This window comes from Macaca nemestrina, chromosome 1 (genome assembly GCF_043159975.1).
Source record: "Macaca nemestrina isolate mMacNem1 chromosome 1, mMacNem.hap1, whole genome shotgun sequence".
Taxonomy (NCBI): Eukaryota; Metazoa; Chordata; class Mammalia; order Primates; family Cercopithecidae; genus Macaca; species Macaca nemestrina.
Genome location: NC_092125.1, coordinates 197570813 through 197588164, shown reverse-complemented (window position 1 = coordinate 197588164; position 17352 = coordinate 197570813). Strand labels below are relative to the sequence as shown.

At 41.9% G+C, this 17352-nt stretch overlaps 1 protein-coding gene across 4 annotated transcripts in view; it reads left to right on the top strand.

Annotated features, from left to right (window-relative positions):
• LOC105495218 (thyroid hormone receptor associated protein 3) overlaps positions 1–17352 on the top strand; it is a 106299-nt gene that overhangs the window by 79288 nt on the left and 9659 nt on the right. For all 4 annotated transcript variants that reach the window (XM_071096062.1, XM_071096064.1, XM_071096061.1 and 1 more), the window contains exons 3-8: positions 4375–4542; positions 8232–9134; positions 10918–11622; positions 13251–13423; positions 14109–14220; positions 15338–15422. In XM_071096062.1, coding sequence (XP_070952163.1) covers positions 4406–4542; positions 8232–9134; positions 10918–11622; positions 13251–13423; positions 14109–14220; positions 15338–15422 — 2115 coding nt within the window. In that variant the 5' untranslated portion in view covers positions 4375–4405. The remainder of the gene's footprint in view (positions 1–4374; positions 4543–8231; positions 9135–10917; positions 11623–13250; positions 13424–14108; positions 14221–15337; positions 15423–17352) is intronic.

Below are 17352 nucleotides of genomic sequence, written 5' to 3'. Positions count from 1 at the left end.
TTCAAGTAATTCTCCCTGCCTCAGCTTCCCGAGTAGCTGGGATTACAGGTGCCTGCCACCACGCTTGGCTAATTTTTGTATTTTTAGTAGAGACGGGGTTCTGCCACGTTTGCCAGGCTGGTCTCAAACTCCTGACCCCAGGTGATGTTCCTGCCTCGACCTCCCAAAGGACTAAGATTACAGAGTCATTCCACCAGGCATCAATCGTGTTTTGACCATAAATGTAAGGATAAATTTTTTGAAACACAGTTGTGTTTTAAGTAAAACGCATCTGTTTTCAAGGACCATTGATCTGCTTGATAATTAGACAGGCAGTTTGAGTCAAGAAGACTTGGGCTTCTGAAAAGGATGATGGGTTTGTGTTACCCTCTCAAGTGGCTCTGCAGAATGGTTTGAAAATAAATTCTTTCTCCTAGTGACAGAATTATAGCTGAAATCATTTCAAAAGGCTATTTGAAATTCTGTCCTTGCGCCGTGCGCAGTGGCTCATGCCTGTAATCCCAGCACTTTGGGAGGCCGAGGCGGGCGGATCACGAGGTCAGGAGATTGAAATCATTCTGGCTAACACAGTGAAACCCCATCTCTACTAAAAATACAAAACATTAGCCAGGCGTGGTGGCGGGCACCTGTAATTCCAGCTACTTGGGAGGCCGAGGCAGGAGAATCACTTGAACCCAGGTGGCAGAGGTTGCAGTAAGCTGAGATGTGCCATTGTACTCTAGCCTGGGCAATAAGAGCAAAACTCCGTCTCAAAAAAAAAATAAAAATAAAAATAAATATGTAAATAAAATAATTAGTTGCAGTTCACATTAAAGAGGAAACTCCAGAATGGGGGTCGGGGGGCATTACGATATTGCAGCTCTTGAGTGCACTTGTCAATTCTAGTAAGCTTAATATGTGCAGAATTGTTAAGTTTGTCTCTGTGTTTATATGGCAGCTCTTCTTCATCTTAATGAAAATTAGCTTCTTAAGTTTTCTGGTTTCTGAGTGTTGAATTGAGTGTTTCCTTTTCCACTAACTTGTTGCCCTTTTTTATTCTTTTAAAGTCTGATAATATCCACCTGTTGTGTAAGTCATCTAGATGGATTTTTATTTCTGACCCAAGTTAAAATAGAATGTTAGACAGTCTCTTACTAGGCAGACATAGATAGATATCCCTGAACTTGTGACAGAAATAAAGGTCTCCATTTGGCAAGAGTGAACCCAGAGAACCCCAAAATAATGCTTAAGACCAACTGAAAAAATGTATTTTTATTTTTAATATTCTCATTGTAAATTGTTTGTTTATACCTCCACCTCCCACTCCTGAGTAACTTACTCCTTCATTCTGACTTCATATAGTGACACTACTGCCAAAAATAGCTCCAAATTGAAATATCTTTGACCTTGCTAAAGTTTGCAACAGTGTAATCTTTTTGGCCGGATTTAAACTGTGGGTTCTTGGCATCCTCATCTAGGAGTCTCTTATTCATCACCTTTTGTCTCTGACTTCCTGTTGGTTTCTCAGTCCTCCTCTAAATTATGTCTCTAAGATTTTGGTTGTTTCCCCAGTGAGCTGGAGCTATAGCAGCTTCCTAGGCATTTTTTTTGTCTTTCGGACAGTTCTTGACATTCAAGTATTTTATTCGAATATAACAGAAATAAATACCACCTTTCAGTTTATCTATATCTTGTCACCTTTACCAGATTGTAAACTTGGTAAGGGTGGACACTTGGCATTCATTGGTTCCACAAGTTCGTTAGTACCCCTTGTATGCCAGACACTGCTCTAGTAGACAGGCAATATAACGTAGCAGTTAAACGTGCCAACAGTGAGGCTCGGTGGGGTGGCTCATGCATGTAATCCAGGCACTTTGGGAGGTTGGAGCAGGAGGATCCATTGAGCTTAGAAGTTTGAGACCAGCCTGGGCAACATAGGGAGACTCCGTCTGAATGAATGAATGAATGAGCGAGCCAGTTGTGGTTTGGATTTTGGCAATATGACCTTGGGCAAGTTAATTACCTTCTCTATGCCTCAAAATTCTTATCTGTAAAACGGGATTAAAAATGCCTTCCTCAAGGATAAATTGAATTAATAAAAACACTGGTTAAACATTTGCTATTCTGGGTGTTGGGTATACAGCACTAAATAAGAAAGATGAGGTTTCTGTTGGTATAGAGCTTACATCTTACATTCTTTTTTTTTTTTTTTTTTTTTTTTTTTTTTTTTTTTTTATTGAGACGGAGTCTCGCTCTGTCACCCAGGCTGGAGTGCGGTGGCCGGATCTCAGCTCACTGCAAGCTCCGCCTCCCGGGTTCACGCCATTCTCCTGCCTCAGCCTCCCGAGTAGCTGGGACTATAGGCGCCCGCCACCTCGCCCGGCTAGTTTTTTGTATTTTTTAGTAGAGACGGGGTTTCACCGTGTTAGCCAGGATGGTCTCGATCTCCTGACCTCGTGATCCGCCCGTCTCGGCCTCCCAAAGTGCTGGGATTACAGGCGTGAGCCACCGCGCCCGGCCTAGAGCTTACATTCTAATTAAAGACAGAATAACAAGTAAACAAGATAGTTTCACATACTGAGTTTTGCTCTGAAGAAACAAATAAGATATGTACTGGACATAGAGAATGACTGGGTGGCTATTTTTGATTGGGTGGTCAGGGTGAACCTCTGAGGAGATAGCTTTTGAGCTGAGATCTTCAAATTCTGAGAGGTAGGAAGGGAGAAATATTTGATTATTATTTTCCCTTCATAGACAAGAGGTGGCATTGCTTGGCAGAATCTTGCTAGGCAGTGAAGTGTGATAGAATAGGCCCTGGAGTTTTGGCCTGGTTTGGCTATTAACTAGCTTTGTGATCTTTGACAGATTCCTTACTCTTACTGTCTTTGGTGGACATGTACTTTAGCACTTAGAGTTTTTACTGCTGGGAAGATGTCCAAGGCACTAATGGAGTATAAAGGAGAATTGTACCTTGTAGACCAGGCGTTAACTTCTCAGGGCAACTTAGAGGTGCTCTTCTTTTCTGGACGGGGAGAAAAGGAAAAAGAGAATTTGTTTCTTGGTGGGAAAATGACCCTGAAAGCTAACTCTTTTCTTTTCTTTTTTTTTTTTTTTTGAGATGTAGTTTCGCTCTTGTCACCCAGGCTGGAGTGCAGTGGTGTGATCTCGGCTCACTGCAATGTCCGCCTCCCGGGTTCAAGCGATTCTCCTGTCTCAGCCTCCTGAGTAGCTGGGATTACAGCCGCCCGCCAGTACGCCCTGCTGATTTGTGGTATTTTTAGTAGAGATGGGGTTTCACCATGTTGGCCATGCTGGTCTCGAACTCCTGACCTCAGGTGATCAGCCTACCTCAGCCTCCCAAAGTGCTGGGATTACAGGCGTGAGCCATTGCGCCCTGCTGACTCTTGTCTAATAAAGAGCTGGAACAAATTGAAGGTTCTTTAAAAATGAGTCATTTCATCTTTTTTTTTAATGTTACTTTCTGTTTTTAAAGTTTATTTAAACAAGGTGTTTTTTTGTAGATGTGGGGGAATCTTCCTATGTTGCTTAAGCTGGTCTCAAAATCCTGGCCTCAGGCCATTCCCACCATAGCCTCTAGAGTAGCTAAGACTACAGGCCCTTACCACCACATCCAGCTAATTAAAAAATTTTTTACTTTGTAGGCCAGGTGCGGTGGCTCACGCCTGTAATCCCAGCACTTTGGGAGGCTGAGCCGGGCGGATCACCTGAGGTCGGTAGTTCAAGACCAGCCTGGCCAACATGGTGAAACCCTGTCTCTACTAAAAATACAAAAAGATTAGCTGGGCATGGTGGCACATGCTTGTAATCCCAGCTACTTGGGAGGCTGGGGCAGGAGAATTGCTTGAACCCGAGAGGCGGAGATTGCAGTGAGCTGAGATCGAGCCATTACACTCCAGCCTGGACAACAAAAGCAAAACTCCATCTCAGAAAAAAATTTTTTTTTTTTTTTTTACTTTGTAGACACAGGATATTGCTATGTTGCCCAGGCTAGTCTTGAACACCTGGACTCAAACAGTCCTCCTACCTTGGCCTCCCAATGCCCTGGGATTATAGGCGTGAACCACCATGCTCAGCCACTTTCTCTTTTTTTTTGGCGGTGGGGGGAGCTAGGGTATTGCTCTTTCCTCCAGAGCTGCCGTACAGTGGCGTGATCACAGCTCGCTGTAACTTTGCACTCCCTCCTGTCTTAGCCTCTCAAATAGCTAGGACTACAGGTACACACCACCATGACTGTCTAATTTAAAAAAAAAATTTTTTTTATAGATGCGGGGTCTTATGTTGCCCAGATTAAAAGAAAGGTGTTTTTAAAATGTCCAGAGGTTCACATTTGCAAAGGAACTCACTCATTTGTTCTAATGCGTTTTCTTACATAAGGTATAATTGAAAAGTGATCCTCTCTTCAGAGATGTCAAAAACAAACAAATCCAAGTCTGGATCTCGCTCTTCTCGCTCAAGATCTGCATCAAGATCTCGTTCTCGTTCATTTTCGAAGTCTCGGTCCCGAAGCCGATCTCTCTCTCGTTCAAGGAAGCGCAGGCTGAGGTAAGGGGGTGTGACTTTGTATATTGAGGTAATCATTGCATCAGTTGATGTGGATGTTTGAAGATCTTTTGTTAGACTTTCTCTGTGAGTGTCAAATGGACTGGGGGTTGGCTTTAGGTGCAGGGTTGGGCTATAAGATATTCCAGGTCTCTTTAAACGACAAATCCAGATCAGCTTTGATGGCCATGCTGATTGCCTGATTCCTTTCCTCTGCCAGCACATAGTATTTCCCACCCACTTTGGAAGAAAGAACGTTTTATTTTTATTTGAGCTGCTTGCTTCAAATCTCTATAGCTGATTATTTTTCACCAAAGTATTTTTGAAGGCCTGAACCAAAGTTTATTTGCATCACCGCAAATAAAGGATAGCTAAGAGGATTAATAATATGAACAACATGGCAAGGAAAAGAAGCTTCAACTCACTAAAATAAACTTTTAGAAACTTAACCAGGAGTCATTTGTATACAGTGTGCCAATTACTAACAAGCTGCATCTATTTAGTAAATGTATCTTAAAACTTCTTAAAAATCACTGTTGAAAACATCATTTTATCTCACTAAACATAAGAACACTTCTTTTGAATTTATTGCCAATATTTCCTAATTCAGTCAGTTTTCACACCTTCAGGTGGATTTTCCTATTTTAATTATGTCTTGGAATAGGATGCCAAACCTCCAGCGTCTTTCCTCTCTTGGTGTGTGTTGTGAGTTGGTTTTTTCATTCTTTAAAAGTGTTTTAACTTTCTTTTGTGGATAGATAAGAAGCTTTCAGTAGATACAAGTTTCTTTATGTGAGTTTGGGAAATATTGGTGTATTTAAATACTTAATAAAGGGGAATCTTTGAACATTTTCATTCTTTTTCTCAGAAGTATATTAGCAAGGAGATGATTTGTCATGTTTGACACTTGGAACCCCTGCTGTTTATTTCAGATGAGTATCTAGAATTTTTGTCTTAGATGAATTGATTATGAAATTTAAAATAAACCTCAGAAGTCAGTGATTAAACTTTTACTCTTGATGATTTCCAGAGCCCTATAGTACTTCTAAGGGGTCTATTAAACAAAGGATTGGTGGTTTTGTTTTTTACCATTTAACAAAAACAAGGTAGATGTTAAATGAAGTCTGTGAGAAGCCATCCTGAAAAAGTAGGTATGCATAGATATTGAAAAGGGAAACCCTAAATTTATCTACCTCAGGAAATTGCTTTTAAAGCCATGGGACAAGCAAGACTCTTAGTAACTCCTACCCTGTACCCAGAATCTTGATTTAGGGAGTTTAAACCTCAGTTTTAGCTCATTTGGTTATGAAAGATACCTTTTTAAAATTTAATCTGGTAACTAGAAGAAACTAAATAATTGGTTCAATTATTTACCACTTATTTACCAGTTATTCAGTTTTGGTTGCATAGCCTCTATGCAACCAAAACTGAGAGACAAAATTGAATTGAATTGAAAAATGTTAACTAACTCTGAAGTATTTATGACAGCTGGAATTCTGGGCAGTTCTTTTCTCCTTGTTCTGCAAATCATTTGGCAGTTGCTCACTGACTTGGCAAATGAGGAAAAAATATTTTAGTTTAGGAAGGCACTATGTGCTGGGGTAGGTCTAGAGATACTTTAACATGCTATCATATACCTAGAAGAGACTTGTTCTGGAGGAATTTCTCCACTAGAAAGTATGCTTTTATACTTGATTGTAGTCTGACATCTCTGTTTTTTAGAAACAGATAAATATGCCACTGGATGTTCAGTTTTTATTTCTGGCCTATCTGTTTCATGGTTTTTTCTTTTGTTTTCCCTCTCCTGCAAGGAAAGTATCTATCCAGAGAGTTTGAGAAACCATGCCTTTAAATTAACTAACTGCTGAGTTCTACAGAATTGGAGAAAATTGATTATTTCCTTGTATTTCACAGACTGTATCCTTTTAAGTGACATCTCTTAAATAACTTCATTTGCAATCTGCAGAGACTCATTTTCCTGCATCTGTGCAATGACTGCGAGTTTTGGATGCAGTATGCCCAGGGCCCTCACTAGTAATTGGTAACAGAAGCAGCAGTAGCCTATGAGGATGGGAACATGAATTAAACCCTCCTTAGTGCTGGTGGTGGATCACCTACCTCAAGCATAGCCCTTTAATCGGGTCATATTCACTTTCGTAATCTGCATCTGCCTCTCCCTTCTTTTCTTATATTGTTACTGTTTTCAAATGAAAAGTGTGGAAGGTAAGTTTTTTTTTTTTTTAATTGTACTTAATTACAATAACAGCCAGCAGTAAGATATATCTTTGCCAGTTGCTCTTATTCATGGTGTAGATAAAAAATCCTGAGGACAGCGGGCAATAAATAGTGGAAAACCAATCCCACTTTATCTTTAGGTTAAATTGAATGTACTTTCTTCTTAAAAATACTGTTTTGTTTAGTTGTTAAATCCTGAAAAAAACTGGTATATTTGTTAAATAGAGTTATTTGGAAAAACAAAAACGCATCTGTTACCAGTCAGATATGAGAAGGCTTGCTGATTAACTGAAGAGTTTTTATTCTATATGTAAAGAAAATACTATTTGAAATAGTTTTCTAGTAAATTTTACTTATTTCTAGCCAGCTGCTTAGGAGTAATTTTTTAATGTTAATGATCTATATCATAGTAGATGGAAAAAGTGGATCCAAGAACCCCAGTGGATTTTTACACCAACATACGTAATTTTTGGCTTTTTGATGGAAACAAAGTTCCTCATCGTTGATAAGCCTGATGCTCAGGAATGAACAGTTTTTTTTTTTTTTTTTACCAAGTTAGGTTATTATCAAGTGCCTGTGGTTCTGGAAATTCACCTTGCTCTACCAGAGTTCTATATTGTTAACTGGAGAAGAACACAACACTAGCCTTCTGTGCACACCGGGGTGGTGGGGGGTTTTTTAGTTCCTCTTTGCTAACTTCATGTGTCCTTGGGTACCTTATGGTCAGATAGTGCCCTCTTGTGGCACCTATGTAAGATCATGTACTCAGCCACAGAAATATGGCCTAAGTAGTGAGACCATTTCCAGGTCCCCAATTTAAAAAAACAATATTGTATGTTTTGTTTATGTGATTTTAGTAAGTTCTTTTAAGCTTTGAGCAGATGCATTCTCCAAGTTTTCTTTGGTGTATACGTGTTGTAACTACACTTTTACGATCCCAAGCCTTAGTGGTATCTTAAGAAATTCGTCACGCACAAAACGGAGAGCTGACTAGGACAGGGTGTGAAGTGTTGCCACAGTGTGGGTAGGGGTCAGAGTACCTGTCTAGGTACCGCAGCTTGCAGTTTTTCTCTCATTTCCAATGACCTGCAGCCCTGTTAAAATCCCTGTGCCTGTGAAACTGTAAGCTATTATTATGGTATATTAAAATGGTCTTTGTGTAGTTGACTACCTTAAGAAAATGTTGATAGTTTCTCAGTCACTGTAGAAGTACTCCTCCATTTTAAATGTGCTGCAATATGAAGTGACCTGTGTTTCAGTTGTTCAAATGATTCTTACCCATGTTTTTGTACTTAGTAAGGGCCATACGTAGTGGGATTAAATACTTGTGCCCTTGCTTTGAAAACAAAACTGAAAGTGAGTGACACATAAGGGCAGGGATTTCAGAACAGATTTTTCTTGAATAAAAACACTTGTGTCAAAAATTCAAACATTTGTCTCTTTCCTTTCCATTCCAGTTCTAGGTCTCGTTCCAGATCATATTCTCCAGCTCATAACAGAGAAAGAAACCACCCAAGAGTATATCAGAATCGGGATTTCCGAGGTCACAACAGAGGCTATAGAAGGCCCTATTATTTCCGTGGGCGCAACAGAGGCTTTTATCCATGGGGCCAGTATAACCGAGGAGGCTATGGAAACTACCGCTCAAATTGGCAGAATTACCGGCAAGCATACAGTCCTCGTCGAGGCCGTTCAAGATCCCGGTCCCCAAAGAGAAGGTCCCCTTCACCAAGGTCCAGGAGCCATTCTAGAAACTCTGATAAGTCGTCTTCTGACCGGTCAAGGCGCTCCTCATCCTCCCGTTCTTCCTCCAACCATAGCCGAGTTGAATCTTCTAAGCGCAAGTCTGCAAAGGAGAAAAAGTCCTCTTCCAAGGATAGCCGGCCATCTCAGGCTGCCGGAGATAACCAGGGAGATGAGGCCAAGGATCAGACATTCTCTGGAGGCACCTCTCAAGATACAAAAGCATCTGAGAGCTCGAAGCCATGGCCAGATGCCACCTACGGCACTGGTTCTGCATCACGGGCCTCAGCAGTTTCTGAGCTGAGTCCTCGGGAGCGAAGCCCAGCTCTCAAAAGCCCCCTCCAGTCTGTGGTGGTGAGGCGGCGGTCACCCCGTCCTAGCCCCGTGCCAAAACCTAGTCCTCCACTTTCCAGCACATCCCAGATGGGCTCAGCTCTGCCAAGTGGTGCTGGGTATCAGTCTGGGACACACCAAGGTCAGTTCGACCATGGTTCTGGGTCCCTGAGTCCATCCAAAAAGAGCCCTGTGGGTAAAAGTCCACCATCCACTGGCTCCACATATGGCTCATCTCAGAAGGAGGAGAGTGCTGCTTCAGGAGGAGCAGCCTATACAAAGAGGCAAGTATCTCATTTCCCCTGCCTGGTTGTGTTTTTATCTCACTAGCTGGCAGTTTAATTGTAATGTGATCTAAGTTAGAGCTCTGATTAATGGTAAAAGGTAATCCCTATTTCCTAGACTTTTCATTAGTAAACATTAAAAGCATCACCCAAGGAAACCTTTAGGTTAACTCTAGCTTTCCTACCTTCCTGAATTTGTATTGCAGCATAAACTTTCTTTAGACTACTCTGCAATGATGTTTTCACATTTAAAATTTGCCTTGGATTCTACCAATGTAAGCCAAAGAACAGTAGAGATTTGTGGGTCAGCTATCAAAAAAAAGTATGGTCTTTGCCAAAATGAATGGCCATTGGAGCTCTTAGACCCTGTAGCACCCACCATCTACTATGTTCGATCTGCATCAGCCTATCATGGTGAAGAGCTGCACCCTCAATATCCTCCAGTTGAGGAGACTGGGCAGAATGGGAAAGGCCAAGGCTTAGTCCAGGAAGGCCTTGTTTTAAAACCACAAGGTGGGTGTATGTCCCAGTAGAAGCCAACACGGCTGCGTGTTAGGAGAGGACATGACAGTGCTTCCGTCTTTCTCCCCTGGGGGACACGGTGAGTTGGAACATGAATCTTTGTTTGTATGGTTGGATGGATTGGGATGGCAGAGAAGTTACAGGGAAGTTGCATTGGGACCAGGTTGTGGTCAAGAGGGACTAACCCAGCAAGTGGTTTCCCTTTTTTTTTTTTCTTTTATCGTATTTAGCATATTTTTTGATCCCTTGATTCTTCTTGGCTGTATTAATACAACTTTGACTTGATTATTAGGCTTTCTGCATTAATGGTACAGATGAGACATTTTGAATCTGTACTTGGCTTCAGTAAATCTGTTTTATTTATTTACATTTTTATTTCAGTAGGTTTTTGGGGGAATAAGTGGTGTTTGGTTACATGGATAAGTTTGTTAGTGGTGATTTCTGAGGTTTTGGTGCACCCATCACCCGAGCAGTGTACACTGTACCCAGTGTGTAGTTTTTTAATCTCTTGCCCTCTCCCATCCTTCTCCCTGAGTTCCCAAAGTTCATTGTATCATTCTTATGCCTTTGGGTCCTCATAGTCTAGCTCCCAAGTAAGTCTATTTTAAAGCATAAGTTTTGTTCCATGCCAGGACTGTGAATCTTTAGAAGAATTCAGCATGAGCTCTGTTTTTCCATAAGAAAGAGAATGATGATTTTTGCTGCTGTCACCCTCTCCCCCATTAACATGTATTTTGTTTTTATTTGTGTTCACAGTATATTTCATATTTAGATCTTCTAGGTGACTTGAAGCAAATTTGAAGTCTCTTTTTAGACTTGTATTTCCAAATGTGAGTTGTATAAAAGCAAAACAGTCCAAGGTGTTCTATGTTAACTTTGCTGAAAGCAGATTTTAAGTGACTGAGTGAAGGTTGGGTAAGACCTTAGTTATTTTTTGCCCTAGATCACATTACAGGTAAGTAGGTTTTTGTTTTTGTTTTTTAGTATTCTAAAAATAACTTTTGCTGTTCTCTTTGGTTGCTTTTGTAAGACACAACTCCATGGATCATGTATTTTTCTCTTAATTGCCAAGTTCATAGAACTGTGAATGGTAGTTTTTCAGAAATTACTAGGAAGTAACCACGTAGAAAGTCCTTTGTTAATACTGAAATCCATAAGACATATTTTTTCAGAGAATCAAAACCAAAAACAGTAAGGCACTATTTTAGAGCAAGTTGCTTAAGAAGCCTCTTGTGTGTCTCTCTTGTGTTTTTATAACTAGGTATCTAGAAGAGCAGAAGACAGAGAATGGAAAAGATAAGGAACAGAAACAAACAAATACCGATAAAGAAAAAATAAAAGAGAAAGGGAGCTTCTCTGACACAGGCTTGGGTGATGGAAAAATGAAATCTGATTCTTTTGCTCCCAAAACTGATTCCGAGAAGCCTTTTCGGGGCAGTCAGTCTCCCAAAAGGTATAAGCTCCGAGATGACTTTGAGAAGAAGATGGCTGACTTCCACAAGGAGGAGATGGATGATCAAGATAAGGACAAAGCTAAGGGAAGGAAGGAATCTGAGTTTGATGATGAACCCAAATATATGTCAAAAGTCATAGGTGCAAACAAAAACCAGGAGGAGGAGAAGTCAGGCAAATGGGAGGGCCTGGTATATGCACCTCCAGGGAAGGAAAAGCAGAGGAAAACAGAGGAGCTGGAGGAGGAGTCTTTCCCAGAGAGATCCAAAAAGGAGGATCGGGGCAAGAGAACCGAAGGTGGGCACAGGGGCTTTGTGCCTGAGAAGAATTTCCGAGTGACTGCTTACAAAGCAGTCCAGGAGAAAAGCTCATCACCTCCCCCAAGAAAGACCTCTGAGAGCCGAGACAAGCTGGGAGTGAAAGGAGATTTTCCCACGGGGAAGTCTTCCTTTTCCATTACTCGAGAGGCACAGGTCAATGTCCGGATGGACTCTTTTGATGAGGACCTTGCACGGTGAGATGTGCTTCTTCTTAATCCTCAGTGCTTTAGTGGCCTAAGTGGTGTCTCCTAGCCCTTCTCCCTGGGGACATTCTGTTGTGTTCCCCCTGCTGTCTTAAGCTTCAGTGATGATACTTTCATGTCCACCTGTGTTCACTAGAGAGTATGTGTCACGGAGTGATTGTGTGCTTTGAGGGGGACAGTATCCCTGGGGTGATGAAGTATCTCTTCAGTCCTTAGTGACTGGCTCACTCTCTGTTCATCACTACACCCCCAAGTCCAATACTGTTTCTTGTGTTTAACATAGCTTTGCCTGTGAAGCCATCCTGGATCCACTTCTTCGTTCCTAGCTGGGTCACCGAAGTCTATAGTATAGCCCTTCCCCATCAGATAACGTAGCAGTTTTATTTGTATTTTATTTTATTTTTGAGACAGTCTCTCTCTCTTTCTCTCCTTTTCTTTTTCTTTTTTTTTTTTTTTTGAGATGGAGGTCTCGCTCTGTCACCCAGGCTGGAGTGCAGTGGTGCGATCTCCGCTTACCACAAGCTCCACCTCCCAGGTTCGTGCCATTCTCCTGCCGCAGCCTCCCAAGTAGCTGGGACCACAGGCGTCTGCCTCTACGCCTGGCTAATTTTTTGTATTTTTGTAGAGACAGGGTTTCACCGTGTTAGCCAGGATGGTCTCGATCTCCTGACCTCGTGATCCGCCCACCTTGGCCTCCCAAAGTGCTGGGATTACAGGCGTGAGCCACCGTACCTGGCCCAGAACCTCTCTCTCTCACCCAGGCTGGAGTGCAGCGGTACACTGTCAACTCACTGCAACCTCTGCCTATCGGGTTCAAGCAATTCTCCTGCCTCAGCCTCCCAAGTAGCTGGGATTACACGCGCCTGCCACCACACCTGGCTAATTTTTGTATTTTTAGTAGAGGCTGGGTTACACCATGTTGGCCAGGCTGGTCTTGAACCCCTGAAGCCAGGTGATCTGTGTGCCTTAGCCTCCCAAAGTGCTGGGATTACAGGCATGAGCCACTGTGCCTGGCCACAATTTTAGAGTTAAGGAAGGCAATACATCTACCGCCTGTCCCCTAAACTTTAGGAAAGAGTTGGGAGGCCAAGGCTAACTGGTTTTTTACTTGGTGTAAACTACTCAGCCAGCTGGAAGTCTATGGGAACAGCATTCCAGCCACACCCCACTGCCGCTTCATGACATCACCTCCCTGAATCAGGCCTTGGCTGGTCATGCTAGCTGATCTTTTTATTGATTGATTGAGATGGAGTCTCAAACTCGTGGGCTCAAGTGATGCTCCTGTCTCTGCCTCCCGAAGTGTTGAGATGACAGGTGTGAACCACTGCACCCAGCTGTAGTTGATCTTTTAAAATACTTTCTCATTTGTTGGGTGTGTTAAAACCAGCAGTGACTAAGGTTTAACACTTCACTCCACTTGAAGATTCCAGTAAAAAAGAAGAGAGAGAGTTTGGATATCCTTTTCCATAGTTACAGTGCATTGAGGTTACTTTCAACTTCGGTAGGAAGAAAAGAAGTTTATGGATAGATTTAAAACTCTTCAAAAAAATATTTTTATGGTTTTAATGTTCTTTCTGTATATCATGTTCTAATTGGGCCTCCCCGTATTTCTTTTTCAGACCCAGTGGCTTATTGGCTCAGGAACGCAAGCTTTGCCGAGATCTAGTCCATAGCAACAAAAAGGAACAGGAGTTTCGTTCCATTTTCCAACACATACAATCAGCTCAGTCTCAGCGTAGCCCCTCAGAACTGTTTGCCCAACATATAGTGACCATTGTTCACCATGTTAAAGGTGAGTCCAGACCCTGGCCTGCTTCAGGCTGGTGTTCCACACTTAGAAGAAGGATGAGTGGGTGGATAAGGAGTTTTGGGGGGCCCTCTATCTCATCTAAAGGGCCTTTGAAGCTAGGGGCTGGCTTGAAGGAAATTCTGTTCAGGAAGCAGTTTCCATGTTTTAATTGCAGAGCTTAGCATTTTGAAATGCTGGTAACCTGTGACCAAGAGAACAGATTAAAGCCAATAGCAAAATGACTTTTCTAGCATCTCTGTCTTCTCTCCTCTAAGTGATCTCTTACGGACCTTGTGGTGTGAATTTCTTCCCCCAAAGTATTCTGTCATCCCCCTGGGCAAATGGAGTTGGGCAGGTTAGGGAATGGCTAAGAGAAGTGATGGAGAAGCTGGGTTGGGCCAGTTGGCAGGTTCCATCTGAATATAAACTCAAGCAAGAGTTGGTGCTGTGTTTCTGAGGAGAATAAGCTTCAAGCTTCTCTGTCCTAAGACATGGGAGCTACAGTGGAAATCTAATGCCCAATATGGGACTGTGTTTGAACCAGCCATTTTTCCTTCCTCTTCTCAGTGTATTTGTTGTGTGGATCTAACTACTTTAGTTGCATCTCTGTGGTTACCGGTTCCTGCAAAAGAGTTAAAACATTGTGTCTGCCTTTGGTAACATACTGTGTTTCTTTTAATCCCAACAGAGCATCACTTTGGGTCCTCAGGAATGACATTACATGAACGCTTTACTAAATACCTAAAGAGAGGAACTGAGCAGGAGGCAGCCAAAAACAAGAAAAGCCCAGAGATACACAGGTAAGGACCTTGGCCTTATACTGGAGGTTGTAATAAAAGACTTTGTACCAGACATTAAACTCACCGTTTTAAATTCTGCTGCTAATGCACCTTTAATACAAAATTTACGGTAACATCCTTCAGACTCTAAGAGAGCTGTAGGCATTTATATTTTAGAGTGTACAGGACATGCTTTGGGACAACAGTCTCTCACATTGGGCCTGAGGAAAACAGCTCTCTTGACATAGATTAACTCCTGTATTACTGGGAGCTGGCAAATGTTAGCCTGAAATTACTGTGCGTAGGTAGAGTAAATGCTAGTTTCTTTTCTTTTCTTTACTTTTTTTTGAGGTAGAGTCTTGCTCTGCCACCGAGGCTGGAGTACAACCAGGCTCCCTGCAACCTCTGCCTCCCAGGTTCAAGCAATTCTCATGCCTCAGCCTCCCAAGTACCTGGGATTACAGACGTGCGCCACCATGCCCAGCTAATTTTTATATTTTTAATAGAGACAGGGTTTCACCATGTTGGCCAGTCTGGTCTCGAATTCCCAACCTCAGGTGACCTGCCTGCCTCAGCCTCCCAAAGTGCTGGGATTACAGGCATGAGCCACTGTGCCCGGCCTAATGCTAATTTGTTTAGGCAAACCCATATATTAATATTTCATGGTAGTTTAGTCATGGATTAAATCATGGTAGTTGGATTCCTTTGGAAGAATTTGCCTGGGGGCTAGAGGCGGTAGCTTGTAGGATTGTCTCAAAGAATTTTAAAGCCCAGCAGGTTTAAAGATATTCCATTTGGTTGTGGGAGTCAGTTCAGTGGATAGGGACTAGAAATAAAGTTGGCCTTACCTTTAAGGCTGTGGGTGAGTCCATCTTTCTGTGTGTAGCAAAACCGGGAGAGAACAAAAACCTCTAACTTGTGTCACACTTTGGGAACCTGGGACTCTGTGTGTGTGTGTGTGTATGCCTACGGGACAGTATAAGTATGTAAGTAAAGAGTAAAAGTAATACATATATAAGTCATGAAACATAAGGAAAAATAATGCCTGTGAATCTGTTACCCAACTTAGGAGCTAGAATATTACCAGTATCATGTTCACACAATGGAATACTATATTGTTTTGTATTTTCAATTTTAGGAGAATAGACATTTCCCCCAGTACATTCAGAAAACATGGTTTGGCTCATGATGAAATGAAAAGTCCCCGGGAACCTGGCTACAAGGTGAACTGTTGATTTGATCAGTAATTCCAACAAAATGAGTGCGTTGGGCATGAACTTGACAGAAATGTGTTTGTTTAAATTACTCTCTACTTAAGTTTGTGTTTTTCTTTTAAGGATGGGCATAATTCTAAAAATGAACTACAAAGGGTTAATTTTTATTAAATGTATCAACAACCTTTGTGAAGTGGTTAGAATATGGTAAATGACCCCAAAGTCTATTGAGGTGAGCTTGAGAAAAAAAAGAGAGGAGTTTTGGAACAAGTGCCCATGATGAGAGAAGAAACTTTTTGTGATATTTTTCTGCTTGTAAGTATTATCAAATCAACTGTATACATGCACTATTTCCAACCATGATTTCAGAAAGACATGCATGTCAGAGAAGAGTGAAATATTCATGTCTTAACTTAAGTAGACTGTTTTTAAACAGCTGGTCCAGTTTTTTTTCCTAACATTGTACCATATCTATCATCTGTCAATTACTGTTAAACATTACTTTGATGGCCCAGCTACATTTGCAGTGATGTGCACGTAAACACTGTTATTAAGAAGTTAAAGCTTGTATACAATTTTTTACTGTGAAATAACTAAATTGGGCTTTAAAAAATCTTAGTATTTATTGATCTTCATTCACATATACAGTTGACATTTAAAATTACAGATGGTTATTCCAATGCTGCTGAAACCTTTTCTAAAAAAAAATTTGTCTTGTTGGTTGAATGTGATGAGAGGCGCTCTTGGGCAGTCTCTCTTCTCTCCCACCCCTCTTTCCTCCTCCGAGTACCCCTTCTCCAGCTTGGCACTAGCCATGTAAAACCCAAGGTTTTCTTTAAAAGATCAGAAGATATCTTATCCTCCATGCCCTAAAAAGCCAACCCCTGGGAGCAGTGTTGCATTTGTCTTTTTGTCTTTTTTTGCTCATTGGAGGATGCAGAGGCCCAGTTCCCTCTGTTAGGAAACAAATTAAGTGATAAAACAATAAACGGCCGGGCAAGGTGGCTCAAACCTGTAATCCCAGCGCTTAGGGAGGCTGAGGTGGGCGGATCACCTGAGGTCAGGAGTTTGAGACCAGCCTGACCTACATGGTGAAACCCCGTCTCTACTAAAAATACAAAATTAGCCGGGTGTGGTGGTGCATACCTGTAATCCCAGCTACCTGGGAGGCTGAGGCAGGAGAATCACTTGAACCCAGAAGGTGGAGGTTGCAATGAGCCGAGATTGCGCCACTGCACTCCAGCCAGGGCAACAATAGCGAAACTTTGTCTCAAAAAAAAAAAACAACAAAAAAAAAACAATAAACCTACTTTCTGCCACTCCTGCTGTTAAACTTAATTTTTTTAAGTTTAGTAGTTCATGTATATAAATTGTTAATGCAGAGTGAACTGCTCATTTCTTCCTCCCTGAGTTACCTCCATGAGACAAATCTAGTGTGGGATGTCCTGGAACTACCATGCATCTTTGCCCCCACTGAGTTTCTCAAGAATTGTTGAAAGCCTTTGCTACAGTGGTCTGGGCAGGTGTGCTGTTGCTGCTGCAAAACATACCTTCGTAGCTGTACTGCTTAGGAAGCTAGCAGAGAAGTTTTTTCCTTCCTTCCCTCCTCCTTTCTTCCCTTCCTCCCTCCCTTCCTTTTTCTTTCTTTCTTTCCCACTTCCCCTTCCCCTTCCCCTTTCCTTCCCTTTCACCTGGTAATACCAATTTATGAATTCCCTATAGTTTTTAATATTCCCTTTCTAGAGAAATTTCTCAGCATAACTCAGGGCTTTGAAGGCTACTTAAGTCTTCCATTGTCCCTCTTTGGACTCAGTACTCAGAGATAATTCCAACTGGAGGATAAGCCATGCATGGATACTACAGTATAGGTAGGGGAAGGTGAGCATTTCTACTCTCAGTGGTGGCTAAGCCTGAGCCAGCCCAACCACCTACTTTTCCA